The sequence below is a fragment of the Mizuhopecten yessoensis genome, unplaced genomic scaffold (assembly GCF_002113885.1).
Source record: "Mizuhopecten yessoensis strain PY_sf001 unplaced genomic scaffold, ASM211388v2 scaffold9925, whole genome shotgun sequence".
NCBI lineage: Eukaryota > Metazoa > Mollusca > Bivalvia > Pectinida > Pectinidae > Mizuhopecten > Mizuhopecten yessoensis.
The window spans coordinates 33385-49785 of NW_018408291.1; the positions used below are offsets into that span (position 1 = coordinate 33385).

Consider the following 16401-nt stretch of genomic DNA (forward strand, 5'->3'; position numbering starts at 1 on the left):
AAATATATGGTAAGTTCGAAAACGAGCTGTTGTCAAAGTTAATGAATACAAATGTATGATCAAGCTCATAACCCGATGATATGTGGTAATTGTACTGACTTCCAGTGTCTAAAAATACTATTAAGTACATTAATAAATAATAATTTGTTGGAACTATCAGGCATCGAATCATAATTATATTCACAAGTTTCTATTAGAACTCTGAACGTCAATGTCCAAAGCCTCCGCACTACACCATGGAGAGGTTCTTACTACTTGTAGTAAAATAAGGATAACTCTTGTAAAATCAACGTTGATATCATAAACTAAGATAATTTCATATATATTGACAAAACAAAACGTAAATTATTATTTCTGGTCATGATGCTAATCTTCTATAAGGCTACTTATATAGCAACACACACATTTGCTCTATTCTACAAGTGAAACTTTGTCAATTAAAAAGCAAATATCATTGCGTCATTATGGAAAAATGGAAACCAAGCAAAAAACCAACAAAAACATATAAATATAAATATCTTTGCTACATTGTAGTTGACAAAATGGACACAAAAAAATATTATATGAATATACATATCTTTGAATAATTAATCAAAATGTAACTAATAAACTTAATCACTGTTCAATGTGAACAAAGGTGGGATCATCACCTATTACATAAAGAATGAAAATTGAATATTAAAAAAGAAAGCAAAACAAATCAAAATATCTACTTCAAGAAATTCTTCATTGTTCCTTGTATGTAAAGATAGGATACTCGCCTACCGCTATTGGGCAATATTAACACTTCCGTTGTACAATCCTCAGTCTTATCCACTAACCAAAAATGTAGATATAAACCAATATCAGCAGTAACAATCTCGCGTGAAAGTTTTCAAATCGGACACTGTTCAGGTATTTCCGTTAAGCTTCAAATCTATGGCAGTGAATTATTTCAGATCAGAATTAAAAAAAAATATCACTTTAAGTAAAAACTCGTATTCTGAAATATTGATGTGTCTCAGATTTATTAGTTGATAACTATGAAGCCATAAAAATCTCGCATGGTTACATCAAACATGTCAAATCTATATAGAACCAGCCTACTATGTAAACTGTATGATTACTTTGCATATGTAATCTCCTAGTTTATTTATAAAGGTGTTTTATATAGCACGTATTTGATATGTTTAAAATAAGTTACAGCAAATCTTGCCTAACTTTTTTCTGTTTGGTATAGAAAAAAAAGATTTACAAAAAAATATTAACCAGACTTCACATTCTATTTGCACGTTTAAGAAATTAAGATGGATATAAAGAGTACTCCAGTTGGTGACATGTATGTGATTTTAATTATTATATATTCGGTCCAAAACATTCTTTTAAGAAATGAAAATATTTTCTGTTTGCTAGGACGTACGCACATGTGTCGTCTTGGTTAATGTACAATGTATTATCCTTTATACATCTAACTTTTAAGTTCCATGTTTTTCAACCAACCTATGTCTTATACAGCAAAACAATGTAAAATATTCTTAATATTTAAAGATTTTTTCCAAATTGTTTGTTGTAATGAAAATACTTGAAAAATAAAATGTGAATGATCAGGGTAGAATTCTGATAGAAACAAAATGCGATAGGAGAACAAAGATATCTGTGAAACACAATAATAAAATAATGACATCTAACTGTGAAATTGAAGTAAATAAAAGAATTGCAGGCCCTTTGATGCACTGTAGCTGTATAATTCTTACTACACTGAGTTCACTGATGATACAGTTGTCGTGATACTCTACACAAGACCTTAAAACAAAGAAATGATTGAATAGTAAAGAACTGTCATGATTGATCTTAAAACCCTGGTTCCTTCTTCTTTTTATCATCTGGTAAATACTCTTACTGAATGAAAGAATTATAATTTCAACTTCAGTTTCATTTATTGTCTATTTCCATTTCCATAAGCTTGTGACGCTGTCCACGAACGATTGACCTACATTAGCAGCTTTATGTATATCACTGCTTTTCAAAACTTGCCAAGGATTGCCACTTGAGCTATGTATTTCATCTTCACCATTTCCCGCTTGCATGATGATGCGTTTGATAGGGATATTGATATCATCTTCCTTGTTTTCTAACTCTATAGTAAAGTTTACAGTTTTTCTGGTCAAACCAAGCTTTTCCCATCTTTTCTCGAACATCGCGGCCTACGGAATCTCGATGACACTGCGCTCCTAGGAACTTTGATTCATTCAAAATCTGGCTAATCTTCGACACATTTATCTCATCAAATGTATATTCCTCCTTTAGGATTAAATGATATGAAGAAGATAACAATAAAGCAAGTATAATTATCAGCTATGAAATGAAAGTGAAGGTAAACATACAACATCTTGATATACCACGTCTGAATAATATCAAACTTAAGACCGATAAAATTAGGGCCAAATATTAACAAAGGAAGGATTTACATTGAAATTGTTGAAAAAAACACAAGGAAAATAAAACCAACAGTTCCGAAAGGGTAAGCGTCTTCTGCTTTATCGACGACACCCGCCATGTAAATCTAGGTCAAATCCAAGTAATGTCACGTTTTCTTGGTAGCCAATAAGATGACAAAATTATAATTTTTGCCCAAAGAAAAGAACAATACATTTTTCTGATTTTGTTTTATTCCATTAAGGTAGACAACTTTTTCTGCTGTATTTAGGTCTTATTACGTTTTATATAATAGAGAGTGCGAAGATATAACTTAAACGGATAAGACTTACATGAATTTCATGTCCATTGTGTTAGGGAATTCGCATCACGAATACTTCTTATTATTATTCTTTCCAAGATATGATATATAACGTGTTGAGAACGTGGTAGCTATGTAAAGACCAGATGAACTTCGTTGCCAGTTAGGTTATCATAAACTGTGGTTTTCTCGAAGCAGTCAATTTAAAACATCCCGCATAACATTTTGTTCAAAGAATTTTGCTTTAGAAGAGATTCTTAAAGTCCCACTTTTCTTACAGCTTCTGACAGATACCTGTCCAACACAATAAGCGGAATGGTTAAGGTCCGAATAGGAAAATTGTTTAAAATTTAAAACAATTTCTTCCTTAGACTCAATATAAGGTCTATATGTGCTTTATATACATTGTTAATTTAATTACCCCAGGGTCATGTGTTGACCCTTGGTAAACTTTACTATAGTTTATATGTAGGTGTAATAGGAAAAACACTTGTGGGATTTTTTGTCTATTTCCATCAGGTAACCATTAATACTTGGTAGGAGTTATAAAATGATATGGCAATTAGTTGGTATCAGAAATTAAGATTCTGTATAACCCCTGAAGCTAGAGGGGAGGGGCCCAAATAGGGCAAGTTTGAGAAAAAAATCAAAAATCTTCTCCATTATACTGACTGTTCATGGATGATTAAGTAATTGGTGCTTTATGTAAGTTATAACTCTCATTACCCCTGAGCTACTTGTTTTCCATTCAGGAAGAAATACAGCTAACTATATTCACTATTGGTTTCGGCCAGTCTTTTTGTTTTAAATACTTCTTAAAACTTCACTAGAGAATGATTAAAGATCAAAATCGACACTATAACCGGCATTAAAACACATCTTGAAATGCTATTTATTTAGTCAAAGACAATTTACTCACATCTTGGTCTGCTCTGCTTCCAACCTGTGAGAAAAAAGTCTTAATATACATTCAGTATATCAATATTTTGTTTGAAAATATATAATAAATTCGTGTGAAGTTGACATATTTTGGAATATATATATACTTGTTGTTATCACAAATGCGTTCAAGGCACACATGCAAACAACTTATTGTTTTCACATGAAAATAAATATATAAGAAATAAAAATAAATAGCTATGAAGTTGCTTATAAAGTTGGTCAGCATAATGAACTGCTTGGCATTTTAGCATTCTACAACAAATCTGCTTCATATTTGAACTGTCTTTAACATATTACGGACCGGAGGTCCGATTTGTACGTAATGCTATTAAAAAATTAATAACCACGTCCCTTTCCCGAAAAAATATAGATAATTAAGAATGCAGACGCAATCAACTATAATAGAATCTTCTCTTATAAGAATATGATAATTTTTGTCTTTAGCACAAAGAGGTCAAATATTCTATTTTTCATATTTTCAACCTTCGTCTGCTTTAAACTGTTAGAAAAGAAACCTGTCAATAATCAAGCAGAAAGATACAATGTATTCATTTACGTTCTGTGATTTGGTAGATGAAAACAATAGAAATAAACCAGAAATTCGAGATATCAAGTCTAAAATACAGTAGAAATATTACTCGCCTACGAGATTAATGGATTATTGAGACATTATAACTAATGATTTCGGAGTTTTATTCGAGCTCATATAGCAAATTAATAAGTATTTTCAAAATTGCCTTGCCATTATTAACTATCATGAGTGACGCACTATTCCATGGTGTACGTTAGTGTTTCAGGGGCAAAAAGCACGTAAACCATGTAACAAGGTTACTTGAAACCGAACGCCAAACTTAAAATGACGTCTTTACAACTTCAGGTGACACATGTAAATCATATCACGTGACCAATATTTCTAAATGCAGTTATATTTTCAAAACAAATAAAAGCTTTCTGTGCATTCGTTTTAAGATTTAGTGGGATATTAATGAAATTCCTAGAAAATCAGTTTTAAATGAAAAATTTAACAATGTGTTAGTTATAAAAAAACCATGTTAGATTAAAAGACCAAACACAGCAACAATCAAGCACCTGTTAAAATTATGATTAATTTGGAGATAGACTCTGAAAACTTCTCAAACCCCTCCAACTCTCTCTATCTCTCTCCGCTGATACAATTATGATAAAATAGGAGACTCTCAAACTTTCCCCTTTTTAATTTCCCTCTTTCTTTCCGTGCTTCTTTATTTTCTTCTTCAGCCATTCACTGGTTTCTAGATCGGCTAACACAGCTATGATATTTACGGCAATGAAATCTTACCTTTTTATACTTCCAGCTTATAGATCCATCCCCTTGACGATGACATTCTATATCATTTTCACGTTTTCCGGATACTAGATCGATATATTTCACACGACTGGTCGTGTGGTCTTCAATGTCATACAGTTTGATACGCAATTTAAGGTTTTCCTTGATCGTTGATTTTTCACCTTGTAATCGTTTTTCAGCCTCTTGAAGAAGTTCTCTGTTCTTCTGATCAACTTTCCGTAAAGGATCATTATCCCCTTTATAGCGATGGTTAAGGAATTTCGAGTTTTTCAAAACAAGGTCAATCGAATGAGAGTTGCCTTTCTCAAAGGGATATTCCTCGTTCGGGATATCATATTCCTGAAATAATTATGTATTAATATTTTGAGATACAGTGTTTGTTTTACTGGAATAGTCAAAAGATATCGTCTCTTCATTCAGAAATTGAAATTGAATGCAATAAAAAAATGCTCAGGAAATATAAATTCATTAATAATTATATTGTTGTGTTATTCCATTATAACCAAACCTTCATTCATATAAAAACCTTAAATCTAGTCAATGAGCCATTTTCGTAAAACAAACACTTCCTAAGTGTTTAATTTTGAGAATTTTCTCCAAATCTCCTTTTTGATAGTAAATTAATGAATAATTTTCTGAAAGGTTTTTCTTTATGTTTTATTTATGAAATACTGTTAAAATTAAAAAGCTTGTTTTGAGAATGATAAGATAAAAACATTGTATCTTTGACATTTATGTATTGTGAGCTAGAGCAATTGTTTTTCCTGTCATAAAGATATGGAGGATATTTAAAGGTTTCGCGTTGTTAACCTTTTGCATTTCACGAGAAGTCAGTTAATCTATATATCTATATACTCGAGCCCGATTGAAAATGTTGATATAGTCTGCTATACGAGTAAAATATGTAATAATAAACGGGAAAAGCGTTAAAACTTCTATTTATTACAGAATAAAACTACCTTCAACATCAAAATAACTACTGTATAATTTTTCTTTGGGCATATAATAGCGTAATCTTTGGTGTTCTATTGTAACGACGTCAATCTTGAAAGCAAGGCTGCGTGCATTTTGAATAAGCCTACTATACACAATTTGCTTTCATGAATGGTATAAATTTTGCAGGTATATTAATACCTTAGTATATGAAACAGTAATGTACAGAAACAACCACTCTATGCATTGGTTTCCTCCCTCTAAATGGTATAAGAAATAATACTTAAAATGATTTCTCTGGAACCCTTTCTCGCTCTCCTTCTCTTTGTCTCTCTCTCTACTAAAAAAATCAGAGACAACAACTTATCAAAAAGTGTAGCAAAAATACCTAAATCGTCTTTCTCTAAAATTAGTCAATTGTTAATTGAGTGAATCATACCAGTGACTGGTCATACACTTAAAAATGTGTATTATTTTACACCACGCTGAATGGAAATGCATTAATTTATCCCCAATACTCATATCCATTATGTTACTACCATTAAAAGTTCAGAGAGACATGACTCCATATAGGAGTGAGGTATTGTCAAGCTGTATGTAAAACCGTCACAATCAAACAAACTGCTGTAACCATTGAACGAGCGACCCAGCCTTGCCGGAGAATGACACATAATAAATCTTTTTACGCTTTATATAAATGATACACAAAAATGAAACATAGTGTAGACACACACTCTTACACCACACATTTCTTCACTTCTTCTGTAGGGTACTCTGGATCCAGATCATCTGTAGAAGATAACTCCAGCCATAAATACAAAAGTGCTTTCTATCAGGTTGTGCAGATGTACTGAAACACCTCAGAGCAAATTGATCTGCTAGTCAGCAATAAGTCATGATATAGCCACAGGCTCTCGTTTCGACCAACATATATCAATAAGTGCAAATGTGTATGATATTGTATAGTATGACAACAACCTACACAAGAACACACATTTTTCGCTATCCCCCCAAAGAGTTATAAAAAAAAGATTAGTTAAAAAACTTAAACCTTAATCGAAGTGAAGCTAAGGTAACAGATACTTTTATGAAGTGTTTAAAAGTCTTTGCCATTTAACATGTTCATGCGAATATCTATTTCTCCAATGCACTCATCAATGCATACGCACAAATGACTATTTCTCGCTGAAATAAAATTGCATAAACTGAGTCACGCTTGAGTGGACCGCAGCTTGTCTAAATGATCGCCGGCCTCTAGCAGGTAAGTACACACATTTAAACGAATGATATACATAAGATACATAGCTAGTGCCTACACATTTAGCATGGCTTACTGTATGTATAATGGCATTCTTTCTCCGCTATCATTTTCCCGTCATTCCCGTGTACTTTTAATATACTTTTACCTGGTGACGTCTGCATTACGGGGAGCACCCCACTAAAAATACGGATATACTTATCCTTTTTTAACATAACAGAATACCTACAAGTTCTGTAACATTGTATATTCAGACGTGAAAACGGCAACCGATGATTAATTTGATTACACTTGATAATTTTAAAGTGGGCCAAATTAAAATCATAACTAAAGAAACAAAATAGATAGAGCAACATGCTCAATTTCATAAGCTTTGACTCTTGATCATCCAAAAACGAAGACACAATGCTACAAAGAAAACTGTTGGTAAATGTGTACTTAATAATGCCATTGTTTTTAAAGGATTAACTCAGAATTACTAGGACATGACTTTCCTTTAACAATTTCAGCGACGCAGAATACTGGACTAAATGTTCTTAAACAATTCTTTCACAAGTACGCCTGTCGAACTCTAACAGATCAACAAGGTATTGCCGTGATTATAATCAAATAATTAGGACGATGACTAGTTACCTTAACTTGCGGCCGAGAAAGCACACAGACGCCCATTTTTACAACTGCAATGTTGAGCTACGAGATTTCGTGTGTTGTCAATTATGTTCCTGCAAAAGTGGCAAGTATAAATACATCAAAACTCAAAAGACACCGTGAAATCAAACTGACAAGAAGACGCAATAGGATTGGAAGATTTAGCATACATTTAAAGGCACTGTAAATCCTGACTTTGTTTAAAAACAATGAGCGAGACAAATCCTTACAAAACGTATGAAACATGTTCCAAACTATTTTAAGATTAATTTGATTTTTTACTTACTTATTCGATTCATTTAAAGTGTGAACAGTGTTATCCATACAATGTAACTTGTTGATTATCAAATATTCAAACAAACTTCAACTAGTCATCTAAACAAAAGGAGATTCGTACATTCAAAAGAAATAACTATATATTACCTCTATTCGATTGAACATCTGAATATCAACACTAGTAATAGCTGTCTTTTATATATATCATTGACCAAAGCTGCAAATGGCTTTTTTTCAGCAGGTTTTTTTCAGATTAAAAGACAGTCCAATGCTCCGTATGTTAACAACTAGAAGTTAACAAGTAAAATGTGTGACCCTATTTGAGGCGCTCCCTCATTAAATAATCATTAAGAATACTATACAACATTTGTATAGCGCCCTTCATTATTAGCAAAATATTTTTATTTCTTTCCTCCAGCAAATATAAAATGTGCTATAAGTATGCCGTTCTAAAAAGGTATGAATTTAATTTGTCCAAACAAGTATCAGACGAAGTCCATTATTTTTAAACTAGAGAGCAATGGTTGTTCTCCCAAACAAAGTTATTCCTGGTATTTGCAGTTTTTTTTCTCGGCATTAATCATTTCATTTCATCGTCAACATTTGATGAAAAACATAAGCGTACACATTTATTTTGCTGATCGTAACAACTACATTCTTGGAACAGACTATACTTTCATTGACTTTGATACCATAGTAACAGAACAAACAGCTAAATAAAAATATTTCATATGTTTCAGTCAGCTTGACTTATCTGAAGACATTGCGATGTGTAACGCTTTACACATATATTACAATAATAGATAATGAAATCTTTAATTGGTTTCACGGGTTTTGTATCTGCTTACAGTTATATCTTATCTACGATACTGCATTCCTAACATGTCTGTATGTGTCACTACACGCGGCGCGATAATGAGAACCTGTTAAACAAACGTTATTAAGTCAATTACAATTGAAACTGTCAATATATACATCAATTAAATTGTACTAACATGTATATGGAATAACCTCGTCTACACTGGTAGTGATTGTTTTGACGAGATGAACATCCCAGACATACACAGGTAAACCCGTTAAAAGACCACAGATAATGAGAACACCGTTTCATTTCATCGTCAACATTTGATGAAAAACATAAGCGTACACATTTTGTTTTGCTGATCGTAACAACTACATTCTTGGAACAGATTATACTTTCATTGACTTCGATACCATAGTAACAGAGCAAACAGCCAAATTAAAATATTTCATATGTTTTAGCCAGCGTGACTTATCTGTGAACATTGCGATGTGTAACGCTTTACACGTTTATTACAATAATAGATAAAGAAATCTTTAATTGGTTTCACGGTTTTTTTATCTGCTTAAAGTTATATCTTATCTACGATACTGCATTCCTAACATGTCTGTATGTGTCACTACACGCGGCGCGAGATCAATAGTGTTATTAACCGATAACGAGAACCTGTTAAACAAACGTTATAAAGTCAATTACAATTGAAACTGTTAATATATACAGGTATATGGAATAACCTCGTCTACACTGGTAGTGATTGTTTTGAAGAGATGAACCACCAAGACATACACAGGTAAACCCGTTAAAGACAACAGATCATGAGAAAACTGTTTTAAAGCGTGTTTAGGCATGTGTAATTAGGCCCTATATTTTTCGTGGAAAAGTTCCATATTTGTAGCAGGAGCAAGTCCTGGCTTTGCTTACCCAGGTTCATTGAGCCTGGGGTTCCAGGGTTTCCATTACAAACAACTCACATAGTGTATAACATTTAATAGATTTATTACATAGAGCATATAACATACATACACAGACGACACAAGCTATTCAACCCCTACCCGGCTACTACTGGGACATGTACGGGAAAGGTGTAAACAAACACACTACATGACGGTATAAACACAGCGGGCAGCTAGCAAGGCTTTCCCCGGACAGTACAGAAACACACAAACACCCACCTAGCACCACGGACCGGTCAGAAGATAATGACAGCACAACACATGACAGAGACAGAGAAAGACGGAGATACCCAGCCGAAGCTATTGGTACAGCTCCACAAGTTCCCATGTGTGGGTATGTTATGTAGACCACGGTAGCCAATCAGAACGGTTTTACCAGAGAGTAGGGGTCATCCAATGAAAACACCGGTTACTAAAGTAAGGAAGGAAGTTAGAAAGAGCAAAAGCCCGGATAAAAACACAGAGTCCCAATTGCAGCTGTAACACATACGTCGAACACCCACGGTAGATATATATGCGATAACTTTCTTATACCCCTTTCATTCAGGCTTTCATCCAGACACTTTCACCAACACAATCCTTATATATATAAGCACTCATACCCATTCGCAACCACCTGGCCAGGTTTCATAATACTCTCGACTTTCACATATTTAACTGGATTCCTATTGCTAGGAAATATATATGACGTGGTCTTACATCTAGGGAGTCAAAAAGACCACAGAAGAAAGAAAAGGGTTGCAGATGCTACTAATGCTGCAAAGATTTATAAAAGGAAATGAACAAAATCTGTCAAGTTACTCCTACTGACGCGAACAAAACTGAATATAACGGTAAACATCTTTAGTCGTAGTTTCGATTTGTAAAGCAAATTCACGCAGTTGATAGTGCATGAAAGCAATTGGAGTTCACAGGTATGTTAACGTATAGATTCCCGTCATTTAGAGATCACAGGAATGTTAACGTATAGTTTCCCGTCATTTAGAGATCACAGGTATGTTAACGTATGGATTCCCGTCATTTAGAGATCACAGGTATGTTAACGAATAGATTCCCGTTATTTAGAGATCACAGGTATGTTAACGTATGGATTCCCGTCATTTAGAGATCACAGGTATGTTAACGAATAGATTCCCGTTATTTAGAGATCACAGGCATGTTAACGTATAGATTCCCGTCATTTAGAAATCACAGGTATGTTAACGTATAGATTCCCGACATTTAGATATCACAGGTATGTTAACGTATAGATTCCCGACATTTAGATATCACAGGTATGTTAACGTATAGATTCCCGTTATTTAGAGATCAAAGGTATGTTAACGTATAGTTTCCCGTCATTTAGATATCACAGGTATGTTAACGTATAGATTCCCCTCATTTAGATATCACAGGTATGTTAACGTAAAAATTCCCGTCATTTAGAGATCACAGGTAAGTTAACGTATAGTTTCCCGTCATTTAGAGATCACAGGTATGTTAACGTATAGATTTCCGTCATTTAGAGATCACAGGTATGTTAACGTATAGATTTCCGTCATTTAGAGATCACAGGTATGTTAACGTATAGATTCCCGACATTTAGATATCACAGGTATGTTAACGTAAAAATTCCCGTCATTTAGAGATCACAGGTAAGTTAACGTATAGTTTCCCGTCATTTAGAGATCACAGGTATGTTAACGAATAGATTCCCGTTATTTAGAGATCACAGGTATGTTAACGTATAGATTCCCGTCATTTAGATATCACAGGTATGTTAACGTAAAAATTCCCGTCATTTAGAGATCACAGGTATGTTAACGTATAGTTTCCCGTCATTTAGAGATCACAGGTATGTTAACGTAAAGATTCCCGTCATTTAGATATATATACTTGTTTAAAAATGGGTGTTCACGTTTATTTTATGAATAAATCAAGAATACACAAATTTGTTTTTACTTTTTAATGTTACATCTTCAGTTCATAAGTTATAGCGACACATCTGTGCAATATTAGTATCTTAATCATTTTAGTCACTATCGTATTGTCCTGCGCGGACGATAAAAACGCGCTTTTGATTATATAGGTTATCTAGTACACAGTACGTACATGAAAGCTAATGAACCATCAGATACACGGGACATCGCATTTGATTCCCAGGGACCATCATACATATACCATTGTATATTCAATGTGAGGACAATTTTTCATTTTATTTTCTAATTGATGATACATTATTTTACATTTGTGGTTGTAAAAGTAGCTTATTTGCGTTTTTAAATGATCTTCTTTATTATATTTTCTTTCTCTCTTGATCTTTACTTCTTTGTTATGTTTGTAAATATATTTATGTTACTTATGGTTTAGCAGTGAGTGTAGTCTGTAGTGTATGTAAATTACATACAAGTTGATAGATATATTTGTGAACTTTTAGATCGCGGGTTGCTGTTACTGTGCTACACTAAGGATAAGTCACGTGCTAAGTTTCTATTTACATAACGATCATCAAGGGTGATATTATGTAATTCTGAAATTTTGAATAAATTTGGATTTGCTAACACACCCAATCGTCTAGTCATTTCATTTCAGAATATCTTATTGTTCTGATCTTATGTATAAGATCTAGTGCAATACGCAAAGGTATAGCCAAACGTCAGTCAAACGGTTGGGTTAACATCACTTGATATACGGAAAATGTATATCTGGAATATCATTGTCATATTATATAATTGTTTATTATTGTGCTGTACTGTTACTATACACACGAGGACCTATAACAATGATACAAGGCTGATATACAGTTGTACCTGTACATTGAAGATAATCAAAGAGTAACTCAGAAATTTAAATTGGTATATTTTGACGTTACATTACCGAACGATTCACTTTTATCTCTTTTCAAATCATTTCTTTGAAATAACGCATATTTTTAATTCTTTGGCAGTTTTCTGACTGCTAACTTGTATCATACACAAATGTGGTGCAATCAGGAATTTTCATAAAAAATCGAATGATGTCGCCGAGAAGATATATTTATAAGCAGCGTTGCTCTTGGATTCTGAAAATGATAAAAAGTATATGTAATAAAGAGGAGATTATTTGGATGTTGTGCCATGTTTGTTTTCTCAAATATGTCCGGCCTTCCAAAACTCGACTGACAACTATGTATCTGTAGGTAAACGATTCAAACTGTAATAATACACGGCCATTCGCAGTGCACACGAGTGAAGATTATAGTCGACTGAGGAAATATTAGCGAAACCCAAGAACAAAAACTGATTGCGTAACTTGTATAATCCATAAAGAGAGTGTAGGTCACATTAACATAAAATAGCACAAAGTGGTGCCTAAGCATAACACAAGCTAAAATATTATGTAGTTTTAAATTTGGTCATGCGAAAACCGTGAAATTTCCTCAGCGTAAATTGAAGCTTCTCATGTAGAAATCCATGGCATCACTCTTTAGTCTGGAGAATCCTAATAAATGCAGATATAAAAGAAAGTCTTGAATGGCGAATCTCCTCGATCATGTCAGCTCCCTCATTAGAGAACGTAATTGTTTTAATGGGGGAAAAGACACCTTACCATCATGCAATTAGTTTCGGTATATTTGTCGTGCAGTTTTGAAACTAAGGTGACCATAATTATTATAATACTGTCACACGAAGAGAGGAAAAACCTATAGTATCTTTGTTTTAAACATTTGGAAATAAACATGTGAGAAATTCTCCAATTGCTGTATTGAAAGACAATACGAATCTAAAGTTTGAAACATATATCTTAAAGTTCCTGCACAGATTAAGCTTCTTTAAATGCACAACCAGATGGGCTAAAAAGTACCTAGTTTTAATTATAAGGCTGATAGTTTGATAAATATTAACTAATCGATTTCGATTAACGTTTTAAAAACCACAAAGAGTATGTGCGCAACATCACCCAGTATTTGTTCTACTAGCACTGTGATGAGTTATGAGTGAAAATTATGATTTTATTTACAGGAATAATGCTTGCATCTGCGTTTACCATTTCTTCGAGACGTATCTTACTAGTTCGTTTTATAGCAAGTTGAAATGAGTTAAGTTATGTATATTGAAGGAACTATAGATTTATTTTTAAATCTATATTTTATAGACAAAGGTAAGGTATTTTCTGTTGGTACATTGTGTCGAACACTCGATTGACTGAGTGATGTTATCTTTATCGCACATGAATATAACGGATATAACTACACGTTGTCGACTCTGTCCACTGAAAAAACGTCGCCGATATTCTCATGAAGTCATGCATTACATGTCAATTACAATCGGCAATGTTGTAATGGCGGGGCTGGATAGATTATTTTATAACGTTAAACGTTTTATATCTAGGTGCGTTATCACCTTTGTATTCAACGCCGATACTCTTTAAGGATTTAAAGGGACATTTAACCTTTAATAATGCATGTAAAGTTATACTTGAGTACGCGGATGGATGGTTTTCATTATTGTTTTCGTAAAAACCCCAAACCATTTTGTTGTATTATGGACAAAATACTTGTTCAGCTGTTTTCTATAGCAATGACGTCACGCCCGGCGGTTACCTGGTGAAATTCTTTGTTAACATAAAGGTCAATTTTACAGTTCAACAGATATCAGTGTTTACTTGCCTACAGAACGAATTCTAAAATAAAGGTAAACAATCTTCATTTTAAAATTATTTTGACTGGTTTTCAAATTTAGTAGCACATTTTCTTTTTATCAACAATTTTATATAACAATAGCATACTTGTATGTTAAAACAACCGATTACTGTATATCTCAAGTTTGTGTAAAACATACATCACTGTCGTCTCCATCATGGGAATCGAGTTTAGATCTGGGAACGAGTTTTTGTCAGGCAGTTATTCAAGTGGGTGTGACACTATCCTATGTTTAAATTTCAAGGAATAGAAAGTAAAATAGAAGGTTTTCGTCAAAAAGATGACTAGACAATTGGATGCTTTCATAAAAAACCTTCGAAAGTTTGCTGATAGAAGACATCGAAATAATTAAAACAAGACAAAGAATATGAATACAATCAAACTATTTATTAAAATTAGCTATGATTTAGCTATGACTGGTGCCCTCCATACATGTATATAAACAAAAATTCTAACCTAAAGCTTTCTCAACTGTTGGAAACTTTTCAACCCAATCTTGTGCTGTTGGTCTCTTGCCTGAACTCCTAACAGAAATTCCAGACCATACTAACTAGTCTACTAGTTAGAATGGTCTGGAGCTCCAATACCATCGCTTGAATACATACATTATCTCTGTATAATGACAGGCTTTTTATTATATTGAGGCAAAGTAATATTTACATTGGTTCATGAAATACCATGAACAGGCACCAGTCACATCAAAACCATAAAATAATCATACATTTCAGCAGTAAATCATCATAATGTCTGAGCAACCATTTACGTTATATACATCTGGCATACCAACCTGTAAGGGAACAATGTCCTTTGTAATAACTTCCTCCTCTGGTGCAAACTATACGTGATCACTGCAGCAGTATTAAACGTTTGCAGTTCTCCTGTCCTTGCTCATTATTTGCTAACACAAGTCCAACCATATACCTGTCTGTTGTTTCCTTTAGAGCTCCATTCACACATTGTGCACAGCTTCAAATTGTCCATCTAGACTCTATAAGTAAAGTTCTTGGTCATTCGTACCTTCACGAAAACACAACCACAAAACTGAATTCAACACACTGAGGATCCTTCAGTCCCCAACTCCGGCGGTGTTTAGCACCCTGGTAAATCATGCCGACGTCTGAAATGTAGATAAACTAAAGGCCAGATACTGGTACCCATCATCAGCAATTAATAAACTTGATTAATGTAATAGACTGGCAACAGGGCGGGTGGGAGGGGAATTTTTTGCTAGTTTAAGGATATGGCTGCTATGACTGAATCGCTGATGCGCTTGATAATCTGGATCATAAAATACTTTGTTAATTTGTATTACGAGTTATGTCCCCTATTCAGCTGTCCTGAGGTATAGCTTGCTTTGAAAAGTCATTTTTCATATATAAATTGATAACTGCAATTATTTCCATCTCGTAACTTCTTACAATGAGAAGGAGCTAGCTTCTCATTGTATGAAGTTACTATCTGGATGAACGAGCTCGTAATAACGAAAAACTTAGGTGTTCCAACGAGCTGCGGGGGCCGCGGTGACCAAGTGGTTAAGGCGTCTGACAGTCTGCTAGCGCTAGCCCCGAACACTGGATCGCAGGTTCGAGGCCTCCGTGGGGCAGTCGCCAGGTACTGGCCGTAGGTCGGTAGTTTTTCTCCGGCAACTCAGGCTTTCCTCCACCACCAAATCCTGGACGTCCTTAAATGACCATAGCTGTTCAAAGGACGTAAATCACTAAGAAACCAGACCATTCTAATGAGATGTTTTAACGAGATTTTTTTTTAGATGTACCCAATCAAACATTGTGCATTCGAGTACATACAATTAAGTAAAATTTTCAACCGAAACAATGAATAAGTAAAAGTTTAAAAAAACTTTGAATATATTTTATCAACACCATAAC

The 16401-nt window shown here is 33.8% G+C and overlaps 1 protein-coding gene across 1 annotated transcript; it reads right to left on the reverse strand.

Moving 5' to 3' along the window:
* Positions 1–1594: 1594 nt before the first annotated feature.
* Positions 1595–15716, reverse strand: LOC110459024. The gene is made up of 5 exons (XM_021511045.1): positions 15303–15716; positions 7810–7898; positions 4977–5324; positions 3636–3659; positions 1595–2280 (listed from the first exon to the last, which is right to left on the reverse strand). Exons 2-5 carry the CDS (start codon positions 7843–7845, stop codon positions 2095–2097), a joined length of 594 nt encoding a protein of 197 aa, XP_021366720.1. The 5' UTR covers positions 7846–7898; positions 15303–15716; the 3' UTR covers positions 1595–2094.
* Between the last annotated feature and the right edge of the window lie 685 nt (positions 15717–16401).

Excerpts from the sequence above, each read along its gene's own strand:
- LOC110459024 (XM_021511045.1), bottom strand. The coding sequence starts at position 7,845 with ATGGGCGTCTGTGTGCTTTCTCGGCCGCAAGTTAAG. Across the intron at positions 5,325-7,809 it reads TTTCTCGGCCGCAAGTTAAG|GAATATGATATCCCGAACGA; the intron begins GTAACTAGTCAT and ends TAATTATTTCAG. Across the intron at positions 2,281-3,635 it reads GAAGCAGAGCAGACCAAGAT|GAGGAATATACATTTGATGA; the intron begins GTGAGTAAATTG and ends TTAATCCTAAAG.